General features: G+C 52.9%; 11 protein-coding genes across 11 annotated transcripts; 5 read left to right on the forward strand and 6 right to left on the reverse strand.

The window, feature by feature from the left end:
• The first annotated feature begins 1 nt into the window (after position 1).
• BZA05DRAFT_404618 (uncharacterized protein) lies at positions 2–2,053 on the forward strand. The gene is made up of 4 exons (XM_051484326.1): positions 2–378; positions 465–1,061; positions 1,129–1,388; positions 1,452–2,053. Exons 1-4 carry the CDS (start codon positions 159–161, stop codon positions 1,782–1,784), a joined length of 1,410 nt encoding a protein of 469 aa, XP_051337606.1. The 5' UTR covers positions 2–158; the 3' UTR covers positions 1,785–2,053.
• Positions 2,054–2,184: 131 nt separating this feature from the next.
• BZA05DRAFT_404620 (SecY subunit domain-containing protein) lies at positions 2,185–4,248 on the forward strand. Its single transcript, XM_051484327.1, has 6 exons — positions 2,185–2,322; positions 2,425–2,525; positions 2,597–2,659; positions 2,719–2,902; positions 2,966–3,962; positions 4,019–4,248. The coding sequence occupies exons 1-6, from the start codon at positions 2,313–2,315 to the stop codon at positions 4,089–4,091; spliced, it is 1,428 nt and encodes a 475-aa protein (XP_051337607.1). The 5' UTR covers positions 2,185–2,312; the 3' UTR covers positions 4,092–4,248.
• BZA05DRAFT_404622 (P-loop containing nucleoside triphosphate hydrolase protein) lies at positions 4,249–6,727 on the reverse strand. The gene is made up of 8 exons (XM_051484328.1): positions 6,522–6,727; positions 6,416–6,457; positions 6,297–6,357; positions 6,207–6,235; positions 6,060–6,140; positions 5,698–5,956; positions 5,097–5,633; positions 4,249–5,045 (listed from the first exon to the last, which is right to left on the reverse strand). Exons 1-8 carry the CDS (start codon positions 6,552–6,554, stop codon positions 4,501–4,503), a joined length of 1,587 nt encoding a protein of 528 aa, XP_051337608.1. The 5' UTR covers positions 6,555–6,727; the 3' UTR covers positions 4,249–4,500.
• Positions 6,728–6,956: 229 nt separating this feature from the next.
• On the reverse strand, positions 6,957–8,946 carry BZA05DRAFT_121328 (ATP synthase alpha/beta family, nucleotide-binding domain-containing protein). The gene is made up of 4 exons (XM_051478685.1): positions 8,895–8,946; positions 8,737–8,821; positions 7,146–8,677; positions 6,957–7,095 (listed from the first exon to the last, which is right to left on the reverse strand). Exons 1-4 carry the CDS (start codon positions 8,919–8,921, stop codon positions 7,003–7,005), a joined length of 1,737 nt encoding a protein of 578 aa, XP_051337609.1. The 5' UTR covers positions 8,922–8,946; the 3' UTR covers positions 6,957–7,002.
• A 731-nt stretch (positions 8,947–9,677) lies between these two features.
• On the reverse strand, positions 9,678–11,252 carry BZA05DRAFT_356363 (translation initiation factor 2, alpha subunit). Its single transcript, XM_051481412.1, has 4 exons — positions 10,951–11,252; positions 10,685–10,847; positions 10,407–10,614; positions 9,678–10,346 (listed from the first exon to the last, which is right to left on the reverse strand). The coding sequence occupies exons 1-4, from the start codon at positions 11,026–11,028 to the stop codon at positions 9,875–9,877; spliced, it is 921 nt and encodes a 306-aa protein (XP_051337610.1). The 5' UTR covers positions 11,029–11,252; the 3' UTR covers positions 9,678–9,874.
• A 545-nt stretch (positions 11,253–11,797) lies between these two features.
• Positions 11,798–14,090, reverse strand: BZA05DRAFT_475623 (chaperonin Cpn60/TCP-1 family). Its single transcript, XM_051488206.1, has 6 exons — positions 13,846–14,090; positions 13,532–13,757; positions 13,319–13,463; positions 12,591–13,256; positions 12,181–12,536; positions 11,798–12,129 (listed from the first exon to the last, which is right to left on the reverse strand). Exons 1-6 carry the CDS (start codon positions 13,902–13,904, stop codon positions 11,938–11,940), a joined length of 1,644 nt encoding a protein of 547 aa, XP_051337611.1. The 5' UTR covers positions 13,905–14,090; the 3' UTR covers positions 11,798–11,937.
• A 378-nt stretch (positions 14,091–14,468) lies between these two features.
• BZA05DRAFT_404629 (nucleophile aminohydrolase) lies at positions 14,469–15,865 on the reverse strand. Its single transcript, XM_051484329.1, has 7 exons — positions 15,727–15,865; positions 15,620–15,665; positions 15,549–15,563; positions 15,429–15,463; positions 15,285–15,375; positions 15,167–15,232; positions 14,469–15,112 (listed from the first exon to the last, which is right to left on the reverse strand). The coding sequence occupies exons 1-7, from the start codon at positions 15,749–15,751 to the stop codon at positions 14,710–14,712; spliced, it is 681 nt and encodes a 226-aa protein (XP_051337612.1). The 5' UTR covers positions 15,752–15,865; the 3' UTR covers positions 14,469–14,709.
• A 781-nt stretch (positions 15,866–16,646) lies between these two features.
• On the forward strand, positions 16,647–19,084 carry BZA05DRAFT_404634 (cytidine deaminase-like protein). The gene is made up of 6 exons (XM_051484330.1): positions 16,647–16,745; positions 16,855–16,981; positions 17,069–17,145; positions 17,195–18,084; positions 18,140–18,655; positions 18,710–19,084. The coding sequence occupies exons 1-6, from the start codon at positions 16,724–16,726 to the stop codon at positions 18,863–18,865; spliced, it is 1,788 nt and encodes a 595-aa protein (XP_051337613.1). The 5' UTR covers positions 16,647–16,723; the 3' UTR covers positions 18,866–19,084.
• A 303-nt stretch (positions 19,085–19,387) lies between these two features.
• On the forward strand, positions 19,388–21,009 carry BZA05DRAFT_404636 (DNA-binding protein HGH1). Its single transcript, XM_051484331.1, has 6 exons — positions 19,388–19,544; positions 19,622–19,673; positions 19,741–19,847; positions 19,923–20,383; positions 20,449–20,560; positions 20,611–21,009. Exons 1-6 carry the CDS (start codon positions 19,530–19,532, stop codon positions 20,947–20,949), a joined length of 1,086 nt encoding a protein of 361 aa, XP_051337614.1. The 5' UTR covers positions 19,388–19,529; the 3' UTR covers positions 20,950–21,009.
• Positions 21,010–21,081: 72 nt separating this feature from the next.
• Positions 21,082–23,280, reverse strand: BZA05DRAFT_376451 (uncharacterized protein). The gene is made up of 6 exons (XM_051481818.1): positions 22,969–23,280; positions 22,761–22,847; positions 22,625–22,697; positions 22,457–22,556; positions 21,838–22,383; positions 21,082–21,778 (listed from the first exon to the last, which is right to left on the reverse strand). Exons 1-6 carry the CDS (start codon positions 23,029–23,031, stop codon positions 21,304–21,306), a joined length of 1,344 nt encoding a protein of 447 aa, XP_051337615.1. The 5' UTR covers positions 23,032–23,280; the 3' UTR covers positions 21,082–21,303.
• On the forward strand, positions 23,281–24,243 carry BZA05DRAFT_404642 (uncharacterized protein). The gene is made up of 2 exons (XM_051484332.1): positions 23,281–23,574; positions 23,656–24,243. Exons 1-2 carry the CDS (start codon positions 23,372–23,374, stop codon positions 24,170–24,172), a joined length of 720 nt encoding a protein of 239 aa, XP_051337616.1. The 5' UTR covers positions 23,281–23,371; the 3' UTR covers positions 24,173–24,243.
• The last annotated feature ends 194 nt before the right edge of the window (positions 24,244–24,437 follow it).

A 24,437-nucleotide genomic window follows, 5' to 3' on the forward strand; every position in this document is an offset into this window, starting at 1 on the left:
CGCGACCTGCACGCAACCACTCTACCCGACGCTAACTACCTAGTGCGATACGTTCCACAGAGCCGCCATCTTCGCGTGTCATCATCGTTTTTGAATTCGCTCTGCTCTTTGTTACAGCTCTCTAGAGCTCCCCCCGTCCGCCAAACACGATCCCTCGAATGGCTTCCAACCACCCACCTCAACCAGCTATGCTGCCTTCACCACTAAGCCCACTACAGAAGAGGAAACGAATCCTCTTCATCCATCCTGATTTGGGAATTGGAGGTGCTGAGCGGCTCGTCGTGGACGCTGCTGTCGGGTTGCAAGACCGAGGCCACAGCGTTACTGTCTATACCTCTCACTGTGATTCTCGACACTGTTTTGATGAAGCCCGAAATGGTACTATTCCCCCAAAGCAACACCGGATCTCTCTACGTGTTTTGTAGCAACGGTAACTCACGCTTGTCTGCCTGTCATTTTTGTAGGAACCTTGACCATCCGCGTCTCGGGCAACTCGATAGTCCCTCGAAATATTCTCGGTCGATTCAACATCCTCTGCGCAATCCTTCGCCAGCTCCATCTGGTCGCTTCGCTGATCCTCTCGAACGAGATCTCTAACTACGATTGTCTCTTCATCGACCAACTCTCCGCCTGTATTCCGTTGTTCTACTTGTTCGCACCACACATTCCGGTGCTCTTCTACTGCCACTTTCCCGACTACCTACTCGCGTCCCGCACGTCCTTGATCAAATCGCTGTACAGGATCCCCTTTGATTGGATCGAGGCAGTCACAACCGGGCTGGCTAGTACCATTCTGGTCAACTCGAACTTCACTCGGGGTGTCTTCTCGACCGCATTTCCCAGGATCGAGCGGGTGCCTCACGTGGTCTACCCCTGCGTTGATGTTACCGAGAGAAAAAGTGTCCTCAAGGATGATGAGCCTAGCTTTCTCGCCGGAGATGGACGGAAGATATTGCTTTCAATCAATAGGTTCGAGAGGAAGAAGAACATCGAGGTGGGCATTAAGGCGCTTGCCTGCCTGTCGGAGGAAGAGAGGAAAAGGATTCGATTGATCATTGCGGGTATGACTGATTCTTATTCGAGACATTCCACGAGAGTTCAGTGTCCTTACTTTCTCATGGGTTGTAGGCGGTTACGACCCTCGTGTGCACGAAAACATTTCATATCATCATGAACTTACCACCCTCTGCGAGTCTTACGGCTTCAAGCACATCACCTGCAAGAACTTCATAACGTCGCTTTCGATCCCAGAAGACACGGACGTTTTGTTCTTGTTGTCCATACCGGCCAGCTGGAAGGCATATCTCCTCAAGGCATCCTCATTGTTGTTGTACACTCCGGAGCGTGAGCATTTCGGCATCGTACCGTTGGAAGCTTTGATTGCCGAGGTATGCGCCCTCTTACCCTCCGCTCGCCGGATTAATCCCCCGTACTGATACGGGCCTTGTCAGCTTCCGGTGCTCGCACAGAACTCTGGCGGTCCTCTGGAGACCATCACAGAGGGTGTGACTGGCTGGAATAGGCCCAACAACCCCGAAAAATGGGCGGAAGTTATCCGACAGGCCTTATTCGAGATGTCACCTACCGAGATCAAGGCCATGGGTAGGAAAGGTAGAGAGAGGGTTATCCGCGAGTTCTCTAAGGAGAAGATGGCGGAGAGGCTTGAAGCCGAGTTTGATGCTGTGCCCCCAGTTAACGGCGGAAGGTTCTGGCGACTTCTACTCCTTGCAGGCGGGATTGCGACGGCGGGTGTGGGAGCGGGCATGATGGTTTTTAAATCGTAAGGGATTGCTGAACGTGATATCTTCTTTTTCTTCTTCTCTTGTATGTATAATAGAGTAGACTTCATTTCTATCTGTGCTGTCTGCTTGCCTGCATTCTTTCAGCTTTGTATTTTTATGACCACTTTCCGATACTTGATACCTGGTCCGTGTATGTTAGTTACTGTGTCCCTTAATATTCCCGGGGGTTCGGGGCCGGGGGAGTTAAATGTCATGATGAGTGAGAGGTTGTGACCGCTACTGCGGGTAAATTCATGCACATAGAAGGCGGCAAAGACGTGTTCTCTGTGGTGTTCCGTCGCGCCTCGCTATAGCTAGTTAGCGTGGTTCAGCTTAGTCACGGGGGCTGAGAGGCCAGATTCACAAAAACTAAGTTTTGGCAGGCCAACTTTCTCCTGAAGCCGCCTCATAAGAATCCATCACCTCCGAACACACAGAACCATATCTGGACTTCCTTCTCTACAGTCCAAACCTTTCTCTTTCTTACTTTCCCTCCCTCCATACGCGGACCACCCGCCTATTGCTCTCGTCATGTCTGGTTGTACGTTGGCCCGTTCGCGATGCTATCTCTCTACCGAGCAAGCTTGCTGTGTTTCCTGTGTCCGAGCGTAATTGAACTGACGATCCGCGTTTTCGCCAACAGTACGGTTTCTGGATATCATCAAGCCCTTCGTGCCGTACCTCCCTGAGGTTGCGGCACCGGAGCGGAAGGTGCCCTTTCAGCAGCGCATGATGTGGACAGGTGTAAGCATTCGATTCCCGTCGACCGAGAGAGTTCTGGAGTACTGTAGCTGACATTGGTGGTTGCTTCGCAGTTGACATTGCTGATCTTCTTGGTCATGAGTCAAATGCCACTATACGGAATTGTGTCCTCAGATGTATGATCGACAGCTCCCCGAGAGATGCCTGAGCTCAAGTACTGACAACGCCGATGTAGTCATCCGATCCGCTATACTGGTTGCGAATGATGATGGCGAGTAATCGAGGAACGTTAATGGAGCTCGGTATATCGCCAATCATCTCGTCCGGAATGATCTTCCAGCTGCTTGCCGGTACCCACATGATCGATGTCAACCTCGACCTGAAGTCCGACCGTGAGCTGTACCAGACTGCCCAGAAACGTATGTCTACTCCAAATCCACCGACTCGCATCTGGAATGAGCTTTCCCTCTGACCCTCAATAGTCTTCGCTATCATCCTCTCTCTCGGACAGGCTACCGTCTACGTTCTTACCGGACTCTACGGACAGCCTAGCGACCTCGGAGCCGGCATTTGCTTGCTTTTGGTTCTGCAGCTTGTTGTCGCCGGATTGATCGTCATTCTGTTGGACGAGCTCCTCCAGAAGGGCTACGGATTGGGATCTGGTATCTCGCTCTTCATTGCCACCAACATTTGCGAGAGCATTGTCTGGAAGGCGTTCTCCCCGACCACCATCAACACCGGCCGTGGACCCGAGTTCGAGGGAGCCGTCATCGCTCTCTTCCACCTGCTCCTGACCTGGGACAACAAGGGCCGCGCGCTCAAGGAGGCCTTCTACCGCCAGAACCTCCCCAACGTGATGAGTCTCATCGCGACCCTCGTCGTCTTCGCCGCGGTCATCTACCTCCAAGGCTTCCGCGTCGAAATCCCCGTCAAGTCGAGCAAGTACCGTGGCTCGCGCGGAACCTACCCCGTCCGCCTGTTCTACACCAGCAACATGCCGATCATGCTGCAGTCCGCTCTGAGCTCCAACGTGTTCCTCGTTTCGCAGATGCTGTATTCCCGCTTCTCCGACAACATCCTGGTCCGTCTCCTCGGCGTCTGGGAGCCCAAGGAGGGCTCTGCGCAACTCTTTGCTACCTCCGGAATCGCGTACTACATGTCACCTCCCTTGAACTTCACCGACGCGCTCCTCGACCCCGTCCACACCGCGCTCTACATCATCTTCATGCTCGGAGCCTGCGCCATCTTTTCCAAGACCTGGATTGAAGTCTCCGGTTCCAGCCCCCGCGACGTCGCCAAGCAGCTTAAGGAGCAGGGTCTCGTTATGGCCGGACACCGTGAACAGTCCATGTATAAGGAACTCAAGCGCGTCATCCCTACCGCCGCCGCCTTCGGTGGTGCCTGCATCGGTGCGCTCTCTGTTGTCTCGGATCTTAGTGGGGCCCTTGGTTCCGGAACTGGTATCTTGTTGGCTGTAACGTAAGCTTCTTCCTATCCCTACTTTACCTTGGCTTAAATACTAATTGACATCGCAGCATTATCTACGGATACTTCGAGATCGCGGCGAAGGAGGGAGAGCTCGGTGGTGTTGGGCAGTTCATTTCATAGATTCTCAGTTGGGACTAAAATTTCCATGGGTGTTAACGAAGTGGGTGGGGTGTAATAAGGTTGATTTTTCGCGCTTTTCTGTTTCCATTCGCTTTTTTGTATGAATGTAGAAGAAACAAAACCTCTATGACTATGTGAGCGATGCTGTCTCGGCGGAGAGCAGTGCAAATGGCATGTTTGATTCATGACTAGACAATGGTTGACCCTCCCTACTCTAATCCATTCGTATTGGTAGAACTTCACCGGGAGATCGTAATCACAATGCGAATGTGCGCACACCCCACCAGTAAGTAACGAACCGGTGAAAAAGTAGGTAGAAACAAAACCAAGCGGTAGGGAATCCGAATGATAGAAACAACGCACGCAATAGGTAACTACTAGGTAACAGCCGCAGCAATAAGCAAGAAAATCACGTCTCAATCAACTGCTCTTCCTGCGGGGCTTGCTTCGGCGCGGAGTCCCTCGTGTCCTTACTCCCCTGCTTCCCCTTCCCCTTCCTATCCGCGGCGCTGGAGCGCTGGTAAAACTCATTAATGATCTTAGCCGGGATTCTGTTGAGCAGCTCCTTGGGGTAAATCCTAAGCAAGCTCCACGCGAGATCGAGGGACTCGAAAATGGTACGATTCTCGTATGCACCCTGCGCGATGAAGGAACGCTCAAACTTCTCGAGGAACTCGAGTGAGAGCTTGTCTTCGCTGCTGAGGGCCTCCTCGCCGACGACGGCTTTCATGGCGGCAGCATCACGCCCGATGGCGTACTTTGCGTACAGCTGGTTGGAGACGTCACCGTGGTCTTTGCGTGTCATGCCTTCGCCGATGGCGGATTTCATGAGACGGGAGAGGGAGGGGAGGACGTTGATAGGCGGGTAAATGCCGCGGTTGTGGAGTTGACGGTCGACGAAGATTTGTCCTTCCGTGATGTAGCCGGTCAAATCGGGGATAGGGTGGGTGATGTCTTGATGCGAGCGGTCAGTATAGGTACAGTGGTGGGGGGAAGTGTTCTTACCATCGTTAGGCATAGTCAGGATAGGAATCTGAGTGATGGATCCATTACGGCCCTCAACACGACCAGCACGCTCATATAGGGTAGACAAATCCGTGTACATGTAACCGGGGTAACCACGACGTCCAGGCACTTCCTCTCTGGCGGCCGAAACCTCACGTAAGGCATCGCAGTAAGACGACAAATCCGTCAGAATGACGAGGACGTGCTTCTCAAGCTGGTAGGCGAAGTATTCGGCAGTGGTCAACGCGAGACGAGGGGTGATGATACGCTCGATAGTTGGGTCGTTGGCCAAGTTCAGGAACAGCGTGACACGCTCCAGGGAACCGTTCTCCTCGAAGTCGCGGGTGAAGAAGCGACTGGTTTCCAAGTTTACTCCCATAGCTCCGAAGACGATGGAGAAGTTGTCCTCGTGGCCGTCGTGAATGCCCTTGTCGGGCCGGTTTCCCTTGACCAAGCCGGCTTGACGACAGATCTGTGCGGCGATGTCGTTGTGGGGCAGACCGGCAGCGGAGAAGATCGGAATCTTCTGGCCACGAGCTACACACCGTAATTATCAGCTCACCATTCCTCCACTCCCCGACCAGCTAGCTATTCCACTTACCGACAGAGTTCATAGTATCGATAGCTGAAATACCCGTCGAGATCATCTCCTCAGGGTACACGCGCGAGTACGGATTAATCGGAGAACCGTTGATATCCAGATACTCCTCCGCGAACACCTTGGGACCTTTATCGATGGGTCTTCCAGAGCCGTCGAAGATACGTCCTAGCATGTCCTCCGAGACTGGGATCTTGAGGTTCTCTCCCGTAAACTCGACGGTCGTCTTTCGTACATCGACTCCGGATGTTCCCTCGAAAACCTATCCCAATGTGTAAGCATCGGGCAGTTGGTCATACACCCAGAGCGAGGAGAGGAGGAGGAGGAGGAGGAGGAGGAGGAGGAGGAGGAGGAGGAGGACAGACCTGCACAATAGCTCTGCTCCCACGGACTTCCAGCACCTGTCCGGCACGCTGCGACCCATCCGGAAGCGTCAAGTTGACGATCTGCGGACAACCATTGATTTAGTAACAGTGATTCGAAGGAAAGGGCAGGTATCCTGAGATGCGCACCTCGTTGAAACGTGGGTATTTGACATTCTCTGTTCCACTCAATCAGCACTTGCGCAAGCTCCCAGGCTCGTTGGAGGGTGGTTGCCGTACCCAGGATCACCAGAGGACCGTTGACACCAGCCACAGTGTTGTATTTGATTCTCGGATTGACCTTTCCTGACTGTTAAACTTCATTCCTTCCTTTCGTGGTGGGATATGAGGGCATGTACACCGTAGTTTCGTGTCACGGCAGCTACGTTGATAGCAAAGGCCTGTACGTTACGACACCTCCGATTAGCTCCACCTCAAGCTTGGGCGGGCAGGAAGAGAACATACCTCGGAGGCCGTCATCCTGGGATCGGTCACCATATCGAAAGAATCAACAGATGCCTCGTTCTAGTAGGCCGTTCGAGGTGATGATGGTAGTGTTGGTTTGGTGTGGGGAAGGTACTGTATTGGTTGGAGGTGGTGGTGAAGTGAGGCGGCGGAATTAGGTTGGCGAAATGACGAGCCGACCACACCGCACCGGACCAGGATGGTATCCTGGCCCAAGCCACTCTACATACGTCGATACCGCAATCACGTGGTGGCTACACCGGGCGTATCTGGATTATCGTGTCATCACTTCGATTAGTAGGTATCGGTCGATATACAAAAGAACGCTCAAATATTCCTACAGAACCGCAGGCGCAGAAAGGGATGCTCTACTCTCGGGTTGTGTCGTGATATCGATGCAAGAGAGTACAAAAAAACAAGAGCAAACTACAGCAAGCTATAAAAACGAAAACAATTGCAACAGCCGACTACAGCTCCTAGTCTAATCATCGCCGATGCTAGCAAACTTGTCCATCATCTCATTCCACAGCTTCTCGTACTTCGCACAGACGACCTTTTCTCCGTCATCCGGAATCTATCGGTATGGTTAGTAATCTATTTAGCTGCAAGGAGAGCTGAATATACCTCGAACTTCATGGAACGAAGCTGGTGCTGAATATCGGATGTAGCCTCCCTGACTTTGGTCCAAGACACACCCGACTGCACGGCCTTCTGTGACTCGTCAAAGAAACCCACCATGGCCTTCATCATCCACAGAGTCTTCCAAATGGGACAATATTGGTCGTGGGCCGAGTAACCGTTCTGCTGCAAGAAGTCCTCCTTAATCAGAGAGCTGACGTCAAGCGTGATTTTGTCGGGGTCCGAAAGTGCCGATTTTCCGACCAGCTGCACGACCTGGTCCAACTCCTCACTGTCGGACAAGAGCTGCTTGATTCTGTCCCTGAGCGTGGGGAACTCGGGGTAGTTGGACTGGTAGTACTTATCCAGGACATTAGAGTACTTCGAGTAACTGATGGATGTGTTGACGCTGGGGAAATGTTTTCGCTGGGCGAGCTTCTTGTCGAGACCCCAGAAGACCTGCACGATACCGAGAGTTGCTGAAGTGACCGGGTCCGAGAAATCACCACCGGGAGGGGAGACAGCTCCGACGATACTGACACTTCCGTATCTTCCAGGGCTACCGAGTGACTTGGCCTTTCCGGCACGCTCGTAGAAACTGGCTAGCTTAGCACCGAGATAGGCGGGGAAACCTTGATCTGCGGGCATCTCTCCGAGACGTCCGGAAATCTCACGCAAAGCCTCGGCCCAGCGGGACGAAGAGTCTGCCATCATGGCCACGTCCTTTCCTTGATCACGGAAGTACTCGGCCAAGGTGATACCAGTGTAGATGGAAGCCTCACGGGCAGCGACAGGCATGTTGGAGGTGTTCGCGACCAAGGTGGTACGCTTCATGATGGGCTCCTTGCGGCCGTTGATCTCGATAGACAGCTCAGGGAAGTCCATCAAGACTTCAGCCATCTCGTTTCCTCGCTCTCCGCATCCGACGTAGATAATAGTGTCCGAGTTTGAAAACTTGGAAAGCGCCTGAGAAATAACTGTCTTTCCACATCCAAAGGCTCCGGGAATACACGTCGTACCACCCTGGACACAAGGGAACAGGGCATCCAAGACACGCTGACCGGTCAACAGCGGATAATCCGCTGTAAGCTTCTCGGCCACCGGCCGAGGAACACGAACGGGCCAAGTGTGCATCATGCTGACCTCCTGCGTCTTCCCATCGAACTCGACCTCAAGAACTGTATCCCTCACCGTGTAGGAACCCTTCTCGGCAATGCTCGTGATGGTACCCTTCACGCGTGGTGGAAGCATAATCTTGTGGTCATCGAGAAGCGAGTTCTCCCAAACACTACCGAAGATATCTCCACCGGTGACGTGATCTCCGACCTTGAAGTCTCCGGGTGTGAAATCCCACGACTTTTTCGCGTCCAGGGCCGGTGTCGCGATACCACGGGGAATGTAGATGCTGTTGGACATTTCGCTGATGGCCTTCAAGGGTCGCTGAATTCCGTCGTAGATGGTCTCCATCAAACCGGGTCCGAGCTCGACCGATAGCGGCTTTCCGGTTCGCAGGACGGGATCTCCGACGGTCACACCAGCTGCAGAAAAGAGTCAGCCATTGTGCTTCATCCGCAAATACAAGATTCCGGAGCAAGACCTGTCTCTTCATAGACCTGGATGGTGGCTTTGTCGGCTTCGATTCGGATGACCTCGCCGACCAGTGCATCGTGACCGACACGGACCTGAAAGAACAGAAGAAGTGATTAGCTATCCCCAGCTCGGATGAACGATCCCGCCCATGCAGAGAAGACCTACAAGCTCGTACATAGCACATCCGATCATGTTCTCCGCGACGACGACGGGTCTATAGTAGCAAGCTGTCAGTATCCATTATCGGAATAGCGTTCTTGACTTCTTTTCAATCATACCCCGAGACCGAATAAATGGAACCTGTCGTGGTGCAAAAATCATCAGCTTGAGCTCTTACGCCCACTGTATCGCGGGGGAATGAATGACGTCCATACCATAATCACCCTCCCTCGCATACTCCTCCGCCCTTTTGGCATCCTTTCTCGCGTTGCTTAGTGACTATTCGAGAAAGAGAGAGTCAGCTATGAGATATCCCGAAGGGCAGCGGAATGACGAACCATGGTTGAATGGTGGGAGTTTTGTTGCTCTGACAGACCTCAGATGCATGAGTTAACGAACGGACCTGGTATCTCCACCACCTGCTACGACACCGCCAAGACTACCTCGGGTTGCATGAGCTAAGAGCTAACCTGGAAACAGTGGAATAATGGATGATCACAATAACTTCTATTTATTTGGACTGCTTTACAAGCGTTAAACAAGTACATCATTCGATAGTAATCTCATATTTTTTGTTTAATCGTCATTACATTCGACGTTATTAGATCATGGAAATTTGATAGTAATCGAGTCAAGTTTGAAATATCACCAAATTCATAGGCGAACCATGGGCCATGATTTCGGGCACATGTCCTTGGGCGATAAGCTCCTATCGAGCCAGACGCTTGCACAGCAGTTTCGAGCTCGATTGCTGATTCGCCACACATCACGTTGCACAATTCAATTGTGCCCATGGTTTCGATGACTATCTCATTTCGTGGTGTTCTTTGCATTTTAAAACATCTCCGAAAATTGTGACCCCACACGAAGTATCCGCCCATTACGCGGTCCACCAAACTCCCCAGACTTTTGTAAACCTTTTGCGGACACATACAGACAGAGAAAGAGAGAAGCACGAGCTAAAAGATACCTCGCCCAACGCACAATCAAACTTCGTCCTCGCTGACACTTTCGTCCTCGTCTCCTGAGATCTCCTGGTTCTCTTTTTCTTTCTTGTCCATGAGAGCCTGCAGCTCGGCATCGTCGGATTCGGTGACAGCCTTAGGTGCCATCTTGACGGTGCAGCTTCCGCCGGCAGCTGTAATTGACGCCTCGAGATCCTTGATGGCCTCTTCAAGAACTTGTATACCGGTGGTCTTGTCCAAGCACTGCGAGGTGAGGACGTAAAGAGGCGGCGAAACGAGCTTCACCTTGACGGGAGTGTCTGGGGTGTTCTTGGCCTCAGCCTTGCGAAGAGCTTCCTTGACGGCGTCGATGCCCTCGTATCCGAAGCAAGTAACCTCTACGTCGGCACGGACCTTGGTGGGCTGTGGCGTAAGACGCTTCGAGATGTAGTTGGTGAGCTCGGCACGCACCGCCTCAGACGGGAACTGAACATCATCCCACACATCCGGGTTACTACGTAGCAGGAGATGTTAGAACCACATTCACAGATAGCTGAAGCTTTTCTGAACATACGTGATGGAGTATTTAAACGCATCAACAGCGTGTCCATATTTCTTCTGCAGAGGCCATCCGATAGTCTCGTAGAGGGTCTCAATAGGCTCCTTGACCTTTTCGGCCACGTGCCTCAAGATCGAATGGACCATTTTGCTCTTGTTGAATCTCTCCTCGCACTTGATCACATCCTCGGGGGAGACCCGGCGCTTGGAAAGATCAATGTAACCTATGATCGCAGCGCATATCAGCCACCAGCCCAGATAGTCAGTCTTTCACACTTTTCGCATATTACATACCCTTCTCTTTGTCAACCCTGAGCACAACCACGACCTCATTCCGGCCAACTCGGATGAGCTTCTGAATGGAACGGATACGCCGTCTCGACAGTTCACTGAGAAGGATCATGCCATCGATGTTATCGTATTCTAGAAGCTTCACGTAGGCACCCATCTCGGCGATCTGTGGGTTTGCGCAGATGAGGCGCAGAGTTAGCGCTCTGTGTCATAGTACAAAATCGTCGAAATCAGAAGATAATGGGATGAACTCTTCATCTTGAGCGTACCTGCTTGACGTTGACCATGACATAGCTATCGACCTCAGGGTATTTGTCCGGATAGTACCGGCAGTTGACGAAAGACATGGTGGCGGTGGTAATGGATGTAGCGGGGAGACTAGTAGTCAAAGTGGTGCCGGTGAGACGTCGGAGGAAGTGGCTTTATTTATTGCGTCTGGTGTACTGGAAACACAGGCGCTTTCTAGATGAAGCCGTCGCGTCGAGGCCGGAGGTGCGTATCTTGGTGGTGGTAGAGAAGAAGAATTAGTGATAGTGAGGGGTGTTGGGTTGGGTTGAGTGGTGATGTGGGGTGGCCATTTTGGTGCTAGCACTGATTTTTTTTTGAATTTGAGCCGCACAACATTCAAAGACCACAGCCCTTTCCTACAGTGACTCAAAAAGTCCAGGCCTTCCATATCACTATTATACACTCAACCTTTGCTTTTATCTTATGAAGGTTAGAGGAGTCATACAGGCAGAAGGTGAAATTTGTTCGCGATCACGAGAAACCCTTTGCAGGACCGAGTGATATCATGTGACCTGGCCTCGAAACAAATTTAGACCCTGTTCGGGTGCCAGCTGTATTTTCAAACCTGGGGTTTCTAACGAGTTGGAGGTTAAAAAAGCTGCAGCTGCAAAGTCTCATCCCCCAACGACCCGTTCGGCAACCTAGAGGTTCAACAGCACGACACACTTTTTTTGACTACGGGGGCTACGCTGGTATGTATTGGTGGTTGTCGGTAGAGTCTATTTGTAAAGTTATGGCTCAGTCGACAACATGTAGTTTCTCAAATTTTCAACTTGGGATGGTGTGCCGAACGGTCACCCATCGCCCGGAAACTGGGGGTTTCAAACTGCATCTCAATCTTGTGTGGTATATTCAAAATGCAGCTGACACCCGAACAGGCCCTTATTCATCGTCTGAGCATCGGGATCGAAGTACAAGTACCATGAACGAAAGGCACTCCATTAAATATCTGCTATCTGGTTTCTGCTCTAATCCTCATCCCAGTTCTTGCTGGGAGCTGGCGGCTTGGGCCCACCGGCCTGTCTCGCTACGATGATCTGGTCCACAGACAAAACCGTTCTCGCAGCCTCCGTTGCTAGCTTGATAGCACAGCTCTTTGCAGCAAGCAGATCAAGAATACCCTTCTCCTTGGCATCGAGCATACCGGTTCCTTTTTCGTCCTGTTTTGATGGTCAGATTTTTGACAGAGGCAGCGGACATGTGTTACTTACGTCAATGTCAACACCAGCCGTCCACACGTCCCTCTTGTGGTGGGCAGCGTACAACCGACTCAGAACCTCGGTGGCGTCGAGACCAGCACTCTCGGCAAGTGTCCTGGGGATGACCTCGAAGGCCTCTCCGTACTTCTTGATAGCGTGCTGAAGAAGACCGGGAGTCTTCTCACCGTAGGCAACGATGCGTTCGATGAGCTGCATCTCGGTTGCGCCGGCACCTGGTACGAGACGGGCATCTCTTGTGATGGCCTTGACAACATTGACACCATCGTCGACGGCACGCTCCAGGTCATCGAGGTGGTTCTGCGTGGCTCCTCGGATGACTATGGTCGCAGTCTTTGTGGTCTCGTTCTCTGGAAGACATTAGCTGGGCTATGATATCCTTCTGGCCAATAATGAATGCATACCTTGCCGGAAAACAGTTACACGGTCACCACCGATCTCCGTGGTCTCAACAATATCGATGGAACCCATCTCATCAGGCATTGGGGCACCAAGTCTGGCCAATGGTGTGGCACCAACGACTCGACACAACCGCCGCAGCTCGAATTTGCTCAGAACCTTGATAGCGAGGATTCCATACCTGTTCAAGTAATGAAGAGCAAGCTCTCCCAGCGTTGAACCAGCTACAACAACCCTCAAACCGCAGTCGTGGAGCTCCTTGATAGCTTGTTCTAGCTGCACCTCCTCACCCTTCGTAAAGTCAAGCATCTCCTTAGCGTTGTGGAGCAGCACTGTGCCTTTGGTCTCCGTCTGGGAGATGTCAATGGGGCAAGAGAAGACCCCGACCTTGGCCTTAGTTGCGCTCTTGACGGAGCCGTCGGGTGACCGTGGAAACACCATACCCTTGACGACTCTGCTCTCGGTCAGGGACGAACCCATGATCTTGACGACACGGATGTTGTCGACATTGAAGTTGAGGGGGTTTTTCGGGAGGACGGCGAGGACGGCTTCGGCGACGAGGGGAGCGATGATATCTTCGTTTCCGAGCTGCTTGGAGGCAACGACGGTCTTGATGGCCTTGGTGAGCTCCTGGATATCACGGATGTCGGCGACCTTCTCGACCACGAGTTCTGTACAGGAGAACTATCATCAGCAAGCGCATCCATAGCAGGGCGTCGGGGATAATTGTTACCTTCCAGAGTCTTCAAAGCAAACTCCTGAGCCTTCTCGTAACCAGCTACGATATCCGAAGGGTGCAATCCAATCCTGATCAAACCCTCGGCCATCTTGAGCATCTCGCCGGCCAACACGATCACCATATTCGTAGCATCACCCATCTATCACCATCATCCCGTCAATACCAATCAACCTCCTGCTCCTTCCCTCGGGGGTGATGGTAACTAACCTCCGCCTCCTGCTGCTGACTCGCCATCACAACTAGCTTCGCGGCGGGATGTACCACATCCAGCTCCCTCAAGATAGTCGCGGCATCGGATGTCAATATCATCTTTTGCAGATGATTGATGACGATCTTGTTTCTGCCGCACGGACCGAGTGATGTCTGCACCGTCGAAGCAATTGCCTGGCACGCATCGATGTTTCTGATCACGGCACCATCTTCGCTCGAATAGCTATCACCATATCCCAATCAGCATACATAATCTACCATCACGTCGCATCACATAGGAGAAAGATAGACGTGTTGTCTTCACCACGAACTTTTGGTATCCGGCCTTGAAGAGTCCACTCCCGGGGGCGGAGGGAATCTGCAGCGACATTGTGAGGGGTTACAGAAGCTTCGTAGAGGCTTATATTCGGTAGGGTAGTATCGTCGGTCCGCCCGGAATGGTGAAAAGGAAGCCGTTGATGAAAACTGGGGGAATCGGGAGGTGTGTATTTGATGCTATCAAGCCTCAGATTCCTCCCTCTGAACTTTCAGATTGTAGCCGCAAGGCTTGGCTGCTTGGTCACGCTGCCAAGGAAATAAATACTGAAGACAGACACTTGCGAGTGGACCGCCTGCATTTCCTTTCTTTTCTGTACACCCAGCTGCACCACTATTTCTCATCGACACCTATCGCCGGACCCTCACATCCTCCTATGTAACATTTAGGCAAGACATCCCCACATGTTCAGGTTCCTAAGGACGGCGGCGGTATCCCGTCTATGGAGTCTACAGAATTGGCTGCATGCGCAGACGTCGTTCTCTCAATTCTGATCGCACCACCTATCGAGCCCATATTGTCGGCTCCCTCGGTCAGTTCTGAGAGTAGAACTGCACGAGCGAGACAATGAGGTGGGAGGAGATTCAATGCATCATGAAACACCATCTGATCACGATCGCTTTAATTGCACTTTTTTACATACCACCTCTGGATATCTAATAACCCGCGGTATCGCACCCTACAGCCGCGGGATACAAATACAGAGGAGAGCAAACCTAGCATTCGTGCTCGGGCAATATGTGTCTCTCGGCCTCACAATAGCCACAGAGTGATCAAACGTTGCCAAACATCTAGTACAACAAAGCGCGCCTATGCCTGTCAAATTCATCTCAGACGCCTTCGTGAAAAAGACGCGGATCTATTTTCCATCGCCCTTGTAGTCCTCATCCGGGAAAAAGATCTTCCGGTCGGGACCTCGCTCGGTGAGCACCACCATCCTGATAACACCACCCGAGCTTCCGTCCCACTTGATCGCCTCCGTCAACGATCCCTTCACAAACTCAACTGCCTCCTCTTCGGTCATGCCGTCTTTCCAGTTCGCATCACAGTAACCGTAGATGTATGTCGAACCGGAGCCGCCGATGGCATACGCCTGCTTGTGAAGGGAACCGCCCAATGGGATTGAGTACACTTCTCCACCTCTGCGCTTGTCCCAGCCGGCAATGATGATGCCCGCACTCAGCTGATCCTTGTTTGCGTAGCAGATCTCCTGGAAGATGGCGCCGGCGATGGCAGTGGTAGGTGGCTGAGCATTCTGGACACTGGTACGAAAGTCAACACACGACAACCGGACGCTAAGAAAGACGGTAACTAACTTGTACATCTGGAGGTGGTAGTGGACGATATCCGCGACTGCTTGAGTATCTGCGGCCGATCCGGAGCTGGGTAGTGTTAGCTGTGCTGCCCACCGTAGGGAGTGGTGGTCAGGCTTACCGACAGCACCAGATGGTGTCGTGAACTTGGGTAAGCTTGTCAGTGACTCGGTTCGCGATGTACGATCCGGTGGTTGTTCGAGAATCGGCGCCTGGAAGTATCAATCAGTGAACGCTCCGGGGAGTTGAGATATCTGGGGCGTACCGAGCACAACCCCACCGTTGAAGGTCACCGCCATGCTAGTTGCAGGTTACCATCACAGCTCCAAAGCCATCTCCAGTTCATCGGCGTGCATCAGGGGACCGTCGAACGAGAATGTCTTACATTGAGGTTCCGAGGCTATAAGCTTTATGTCAGCATCATCATAGAAGGAAGATCTTGAGATGAGAACATACTTGACCTCGCCCTTCTTGAGATGCTCCATGTCGACATGGATGCCATCTGTTGCCATCCATCAGCATCGAAATCCCAGGGTGACGGAGTGTAGCAGATGGAAACTGACCGACGCTCAGATTTCCGGAAGGCATGGTTTCGTGGCAAGTGTTGATGGATGGATATGTTGGTGGTTGAGTTTAGTGGCAGTGGTGGTGGTGGGGGGAGCTAGGGCGGTGAGGTTCGACGCGGCAGGCCGTGTGGATATGGCAACCTTGTGTGGCACCTCCGTTCTAAGTGAGGCTGATGCGTGGCTGATGGGTAGCGCGAGCTTTAAGCTTGGCATGGCTATCACTCGTTCTGGCAGTTACGCGAGCACTACGAACAACGGGGAATAAGGCAATGCAACATCACAGGATCCGTTTTCTTACAGCATCCTCGATGGCTCTGCGGAAGGTTAGTCAGCTCTCTGCCTTAAGTAGTTCATACGGAGCTGGTGAGAACGAGAAAGAGAGAACATCAATCTTATTGTCACATGCGGTCTGTCTACACTATGGCGACCCCTTGCCCGACATTTCTTCTGGCAAGTTGTGAACAAATCCATCCCGAGGAATCGGATTACTGCGGTAAATCCGTCTGTTATGGTAGCTGATTGATGCAAGTGCGCTTACAAGTCCTTCTCGTTAAACGCTGAAATCCTCTTCCTAGCAGCACAAGAAGAAGACGCGGACTCTCAGGTCAAGATCAGAAAGAGGCCGAATTCTGCAGCCCAAAGTTAAGCATATATAACAGGCGTATATCTCTCCCGGGCGGATTGGTTCCACTTTGGTGATGAGGATGGCGCAAGCGAAGACCGCTTCCCCCGCTTAGCCCCCCACCATGGACCAGTGACGGCCCCACCAACCCTTTTTGCGGTGCAGAGTGATGCAACCAAACAAGCAACCACCCTTCGGAGGACCCCTCCCCCCTCCATATGTAAATCGCTGTTGATACAGCTAAAAAACTCTTATTCTTCTTTTCTTCTCTTCTTCTTCTTCTCCTTCTTCTTCAGCCAATTGCCACTTCTTCACATCTGTTCGGTATCCGGTTTTTCTTTGACAATTCTACCCACCGAACAAAAAGTAGCCATGCCTGCCCAACAGAAGACCGGTTCGTACGCTCTTGCCTCAGCGCTCGCCCACACACCCAACCCCGCAGCAGATCCCCATCCCAGTTCCCTCCATCAGAGTGAGCCGCCGCTGACGTATCGCCATCTCAGCCATCTTGTCCGTCTACAACAAGACTGGACTCTTGGATTTGGCAAAGGGACTGTCGCAGAATGGAATTCGTCTCCTGGCCTCGGGCGGTACCGCCAAGTTGATTCGGGAAGCTGGAATGGAAGTTCTGTATGTTCTTATTATCCTCCTACTCTTTCGGATTCCACGGTTGGATGTAGAAATAGTTGGGCCGTGTTAACAGACCTCTCTGTACAGCGATGTCAGCAGCATTACCCACGCTCCCGAGATGTTGGGCGGACGAGTGAAGACTCTTCACCCTTCGGTTCACGCCGGTTCGCACCCGCCCAGATGTTATGCACCAAACAAAGTTGACCTGTGAAGGCATCCTCGCCCGCAATCTGGAGTCCGACGAGAAGGACCTGGCCGAGCAGAACATCGACAAGGTTGACTATGTTGTCTGCAACTTGTACCCGTTCAAGGACACCATCACCAAAATCAACGTGACCGTTGCCGAGGCTGTCGAGGAGATCGATATCGGTGGTGTTACTCTTCTCCGCGCGGCGGCCAAGAATCACTCCCGCGTCACCATCCTCTCCGACCCTGAGGATTACCCCAGTTTCTTGGAGGAGCTTAAGAAGGGTGAGGTTTCCGAGACCGCTCGCAAGATCTATGCCTTGAAGGCTTTCGAGCACACTGCCGACTATGACTCCGCCATCTCCGAGTTTTTCCGCAAGCGGTACGCCGGTGACGGCGTCCAGCAGCTCACCCTGCGCTACGGAGCCAACCCCCACCAGAAGCCCGCCCAGGCCTTCGTCAAGTCTGGAAAGCTTCCTTTCAAGGTCATCTGCGGATCCCCTGGATACATCAACCTTCTGGATGCCCTTAACTCGTGGGCGCTGGTAAAGGAGATGAAGGAGGCTCTGGGCCTCCCCGCTGCCGCTTCCTTCAAGCACGTTTCGCCCGCTGGTGCTTCCGTTGGATTGAAGCTGTCCGACGTCGAGAAGAAGCTGTGCTTCGTCGACGACATTGCGGGTCTTGATGAGAGCCTCTTGGCTTGTGCATACGCCCGTGCTCGTGGTGCCGACAGAATGAGCAGCTTTGGCGACTGGATTGCTCTGAGCGACGAGGTTGATGTTGTTACGGCCAAGATCATCAGCCGTGAGGTTTCCGACGGAATCATTGCCCCTGCCTACTCGGCCGAGGCCCTTGAGATCCTGAAGAAGAAGAAGGGTGGCAGGTACACCGTTCTTCAGATGGATCCCAACTACGAGGTATAATCTGGCGAGTTCCGCAGCTCTTGCGAGGTACTAACGATGGCCTTCACAGCCCGCCCACAACGAGACTCGCCAGGTCTACGGCGTCTCACTCAACCAGGGACGCAACGACGTTAAGATTAGCGACAAGACCTTCTCCCGTGTCATCACCCCTGCCGGCGCCGAGCTCCCCAAGCAGGCGATCATCGACCTGGTCGTCGCTACCATCGCACTCAAGTACACCCAATCCAACTCTGTCTGCTTCGCCAAGAATGGCCAGGTCGTCGGACTCGGAGCCGGCCAGCAGTCGCGTATTCACTGCACCCGTCTTGCTGGTGACAAGGCCGACAACTGGTGGGCGAGACAGCACCCTAAGATCTTCGAGTTCAAGTGGAAGAAGGGAACCAAGCGCCCCGACAAGAGCAACGCTATCGACCTCTTTGTCACCGGACAGATCCCCGAGAAGGGTAGCATGGAGTGGGATCTCTACGCCGCCAACTTCGACGAGGTCCCTACGGAACTCACTGCGGAGGAGAAGAAGGCCTGGAAGAAGGAGCTGACCGACGTTGTTGTCTCCAGCGACGCATTCGTAAGTCACTATTTGTTTTATTGCAGAAATTATGGCTAACAGACGATGATATAGTTCCCCTTCGTTGACAACATTTTCCGTGCTGCCGCCTCTGGTGTCAAGTACGCTGCCGCCCCCGGTGGATCGGTGAACGACCAGGCCGTTCACGATGCCGCCGAGAAGTGTGGTATCACATTCGTGGAGCAGGAGACCCGTCTGTTCCATCACTAGAGAAAAAAAATAGCGAACTTGTATTGTATTTCGTAGATCTAGATTGTGATAAACGATGTTTTCAGGTCAAAGATGTTTGTGTGCTAGTGATAATGCTGTTTCGGTTGTCCGCTCGTATTATCTGATCCCTCACCATCGTCAGCCGGCCAGCTATCCAGACCTACAGAGAAGTCCTTGTAGCCCTCAATCTCACAGTTGAAGTGATCAGCGTCTAAAGCGCCTGCAGTCGAAGTTGTTCGGGTTGTCATTTTCTTCATGATTTTGGAAGTGATAGACTGCACTCTAGAGCAAGTGGGTAGTTCCCACTAGTTAGCGATTGGCCGGTCTTTACTCGAGATTTCCCGTCAATAAGAAGCAGTTCCCACAGATGCCATTATTAGATGATAGATGCATTGTCGACTCTCGAGTGATGCAGCGAGAGCGCAGAGTTTCACCAGTTTGCTGACTTATTATGTAGCACCCTGCCGGCGGCGGGCCATTAAGTTTCGATGAGACTCCACATGGCTCACCATTACAAACGCTACGCATGGCACCCTGGAAGGAAGGGTAGGTATAAAACTTCCCTGGCGCGCTGCACTTAACCCCACCATTGCGGCTCTTTCACCCCACCATACATACATACACACACCTGCCTTCAGATCGATCACCTTTGCGGAACGAAACGATGCCGACGGAACTGGTAAACAACACTCGCCGAGAAGCTGGAGAAGCTGGAGAAGGAGGAGGGAAGGAGGGCTGATACACTGCATGCGACAGGAAGAACTGGTGGGCTTTTTGGGCTCCCCACGGCCGGAGATTCGACAACTCGGTATGTTGTGGCATCATGATGCAAATGACCGCGGCAAGGAGCGCTGATGGAAAAAAAATCATTGCAGCGCTGGAGCATGCTGTCGGCTACAGCGCAGGTTCCCAGTCGAGTGTCTTCCTCGAGCCCGCTCTGAAACCTATACGCGATCTCAAAGTGATCGTGAACGACATTCCTGTGCGCTCCTCCCTCCCATATCTGCGCTGCGTCCTGGGTGGTTGGTTGCTGATTGCTGTGCTCGTCTGTCTCCAGCCCCGAGCAAAACACGCGCTCACGATCCTCGTAAACCTCAGTGACAAATCCGCGGTGCTGGAGTCGCTGATCAGCGACGCTCTTTTCCACCCGCTGCTGATCTCCAAGATCGTGTCTCAGTCGTACACCAATGCCGACCAGGCCTCGATGCTGCTCGCCAACATGACGAAGTCGGATTCGTTCTCGAAAAAACTTATCGACCTCCCGGCACTGGAGGGCGCCGAGGGCGGCGCTGCCTCCGTGCTCGACCAGCTCATGGACTGCTTCGTTAAGGGCACGAATCCCGAGGCGAACTACGACTTCCTCGCGTACGTGTTTGCGGATGTCTCCAGGCTGCCGGCTGGTAGAGATTATTTTACCAAGAAGAGGGATTACGATGGAGTTATTCCCATCTGTAAGCTCACGGTGTTCACGGAACATAAGAGTTTGATCCGGAGGAAGGGTGTGGCCAGTACTATCAAGTATGTTTCCCGGGAAGAGAGGGCGGAGAGGGGGAGCAGTGCTGATGGATGGTGGTGGACGATAGGAACTGCTGCTTCGATGTATCCAGCCACCCAACCTTCCTAAACCCCGAGGAGGTAAATCTGCTACCCTACATCCTGCTGCCATTGATGGGCTCAGAGGAATACGACGACGAGGTATGCACCCCTCCCTTTCCTTGGTCCTCGCTAGCCCTTAACAGCGACAGGACATGGACGGAATGCTCGACGACCTCCAACTCCTGCCTCCCGACAAAGCTCGCGACACTGACACCCACATCCTTACAACACATCTGGAGTCGCTGCTCCTTCTCACATCCACCCGCGCTGGGCGAGAGTACATGCGGAAGGTCCAGGTGTATCCTATCATCAGGGAGACACATTTGCATACCGAGGATGATGAGGTCGCTGAGGCTTGTGATCGCCTTGTACAGGTACTTATGGCCGAGAGGGATGATGCGGGTGATGTAGGCCCCGATGGCGAGGTGGTAGAAAAGGAGGAGGAGGAGGAGGATGAGGATGAGGGCGCTATGGTCGAGATATTATAGACTATTTGCTTTTAGATACCGGGTGGTTTGGGGTAGAAAAAATATCAAGAATCAGCTGGCTGTTTTACTTTCATCGTAAGCGAAAACGAGAGGTACAGCACTGAAGTAAAAACCGTAAAGAATGGGAACGGCAGCTGTTATTTCGGTATCAAATGAACCCCCCAACTTAAACTTTGCATTTCAAACACATCTCTCTCTCACACACACACACACGCACACACACCTCATCGCGGCAAGTACACAATCTGAAGTATCCCCTTGCATGTGTCCTCGCCCAAAAAGCACATCCATTAACAGAAGTCTTATGGTATTCCTCTCCCACCTCCACTGCCATTGCCACCTCGTTACCCCCGATCATATTCCAAGGGTAAACTCGACGCCAACATCGATATCGCGGGCCATCTTGACGACCTTTGAGAACTGGACCGCCTTCTCAGCGGCCGCCTGGAGGTCCTCGAACGAGAAGATCTTGAGGCCGGAGTCGGCGATGAGCTGCTGAGCCTCGGCCATGTTGGTGCCCTGCAGACGGGCGACGATGGGGATGCGCAGGTTCATATTCGACACGGTGGCGATCAGGCCCTTGGCAATGGCGTCGCAGCGGACGATACCACCAAAGATGTTGACGAAGATGGCAGTCACCTTGGGGTCGTTGGTGATCAGGCGGAACGCCTCCTCGATCGCCTGCCCGGTGGCTCCTCCTCCGCAGTCGAGGAAGTTGGCGGGCTCTCCGCCGTTCAGCTTGATGATGTCCATGGTGGCCATGGCAAGACCGGCTCCGTTAACGAGACATCCGATGTCACCATCGAGCTTGATGAAGTTGAGTCCGAGCCTTTTGAACTGTTAGGATATACGGGCCGGTAATGGGTGGACTCTGGGGGGAAGTCTTACTCTCCAGCCTTGACCTCATCAGGGTCCTCCTGGGACTTGTCCCTCCAGGTGAAGACTTCCTTCTGCCTGAAATCGGCATTGTCATCGAAGCCCAACTTGGCGTCCATGGCGAGCACGCGGTGGTCGACAGTCTCACTCAGAGGGTTGATCTCGATCTGGGTAGCATCCTTCTCACAGAAGACTTTGTAAAGCTTCTGGATGGTGTCCACAGCCTCGGGGATGCACTGAGGGGAGAAGCCCAAATCGGTAGCAATCTTGGTAGCCATTTCATCGGTAACACCCTTGTGGATATCGACGGGGGTGGTAATGATAGCATCGGGGTTCTCCTTAGCAACACCCTCGATATCCATTCCTCCCTGCGAGGAGGAGACGATGACGGGGCCCTGGGTCTGACGGTCCATGAGGATAGCGAGGTAGAACTCGCGACGGGCGAACTTGCGCTCACAGATGTACACTGAAGTGCAGAGCTTTCCCGCGGCACCCGTCTGCTTGGTGATGAGCTTCTGACCGATCATTTGTCCTGCAAACATCTTGGCCTCAGTCGGGCTTGTAAATATCAGCCAGCATGTCCACACAACACAGCCCGTTCTATCGCGAAGGACGAGGGGGGACGCCGTACGAGTAGATAACGCGCACACCACCTTTTAGGCCGTTCTCAAAGTGGCCCTTTCCACGGCCTCCAGCCAGAACCTGAGCCTTGATAACCATATCATCTCCGCCTATATTCGGACACCCAGTTAGTTACCGAGCGAATTACGGAGAAGCCAGTATCTTGGTGTCAACGGACCGATATCTTTGGCCACAGCTTCGGCCTCCTCCGCAGTCGTCGCATTCGCGCCCTTGGGCACGCCGATGCCGTACTAGGCCGAGGTTCAGTAGAGCTCTCAATGTGGGGTGTGTGCATCGCGGGGGGGAGATCGTACCGACTTAAGGAGGTTTGCAGAGAGGTACTCGTGGATGGAAAGACATCTCCGCTGGGACTGCACAAGATTGCTATTGATCTGTGTATGCTGCCAAGGGCAACCTTGATATCAGCATTTTTGTTTTTTTCCCTTGAACCCTCGTTGTCCAGCTACCAGTAGGTTTCGCACAGGACATCATCAAGGTAGGGAAGAGAGGCGGTATACGAACTCTGGATGTGGCCTTGACAGATGCCAAAAGAGGCCTGCCAGTGCTTCGCACGATATTGAACATGCTGTGTGGGGGGATTCGGGGTGTTCGGAGTGTTCGGAGGAGGAGAATAAGTGTTAAGGTGGGATCGATCCTCCTTTCGGGAAATTCGAATAAGTAGCTTCTCGGGTGTAGTCGGTCTGCAGAGGGCGCGGCGAGTTGAGGGCTTTAGGAGGGGGGGATTGCTAGTTTTGTGTGGGGGAGAAGAGCCGCCGCACAGCAACCTTCCACATCCAACGGCGGCCATCCTGCCTGCGACCTTCTCGGCTTCGGCCCTTGTCACGGACAAATACGACGCAGAATTCCGCGCCGCTAACGAGAGCAAGCAACAACCGCCCGCAACCACAACCACCCCCACAAATTAATGGCCGCAACTACCTCCTCCCCCGCCTCTACCGCCGGCGCCGCGAAACCTGCCGACGCAAACGTGATACAGGCGCGAATCGACCTCCAGGTCTCGAAAGCCCGGAACCTAGTAGCATCATGGCTTCCCGCCAGGCAATCCGCGACAGCAGTTGCGGACAACGACGATGAGGACGACGAGTTATTTAAGCCCGCACCACCCAGGCACCTCCTCCCCCCTCCCCCCTCTCCCTCCCCGCTGCACCGCGCCCACGCACACTCTCACTAACAATCGTCGCTGAACAGTCTAGGTGTCGGCGCGCCAATTCCCGCCGAGTTCAAAGTTCGTGGAGCAGGAACCGACACGTTACGGCGGAATCTACTTGGCGGCCGGAAGCCTACGAAACAGATGCCCGCTGCGGAAAAATTAGCAGCCCGGAAACGAGTGGAAAAGGATGATAGCGACGAGGATACGGGACGCTCCGCACTGGGTGGTGTTGGATCCAAGAAACGGAAAATGTCCAGTGATCTGAGAAGGAAACCTGCGAAGGTTTCGGCCCTGGTAGCTGTGAAAACTGGCGAGAAGAAGGCAAAGGCCAAGAAGGAGGACGAAGGGTCAAAGACGAAAGAGGAGGGAGAGGCGAAGGTGAAAGAGGAGGACAAGCCCGAGCCCATGGATGTCGATGATACCCCCACTGCTGCTGCTGCTGCTGCTGGCGATACACCTTCCACGACTGTGGACGCGAGCAAGAGGAAGTCGAAGTCGAAAAAGAAGAACAAGAAGAACAAGCAAGGAGCAAGCGGTGCTATAGCTAAAGCATAGCACTGCTTACTCCGGCAAGGCACGGGAAGTCCAAGCTCAGTATCCCTACGATACATCGCAGGCTTTCTTTCAAAATATATCACTATCATATGTGAACTGGGAAATCCTCCCAAGTGTTGGCGTTTTCGTACAATTCATACACGAGTAAAACCGGACTTTGCAAATCGTACACAACAAAATACTCTGTCCATGCGTTGGTATGCCCAAAAATCCCCTCCCCCTCTGCTTCACAAGAAACGAAAGACAAAATAGAAAGAAAATACAA

The sequence above is a fragment of the Tricharina praecox genome, assembly GCF_024521635.1.
Source record: "Tricharina praecox strain CBS 144465 chromosome Unknown BZA05scaffold_20, whole genome shotgun sequence".
NCBI lineage: Eukaryota > Fungi > Ascomycota > Pezizomycetes > Pezizales > Pyronemataceae > Tricharina > Tricharina praecox.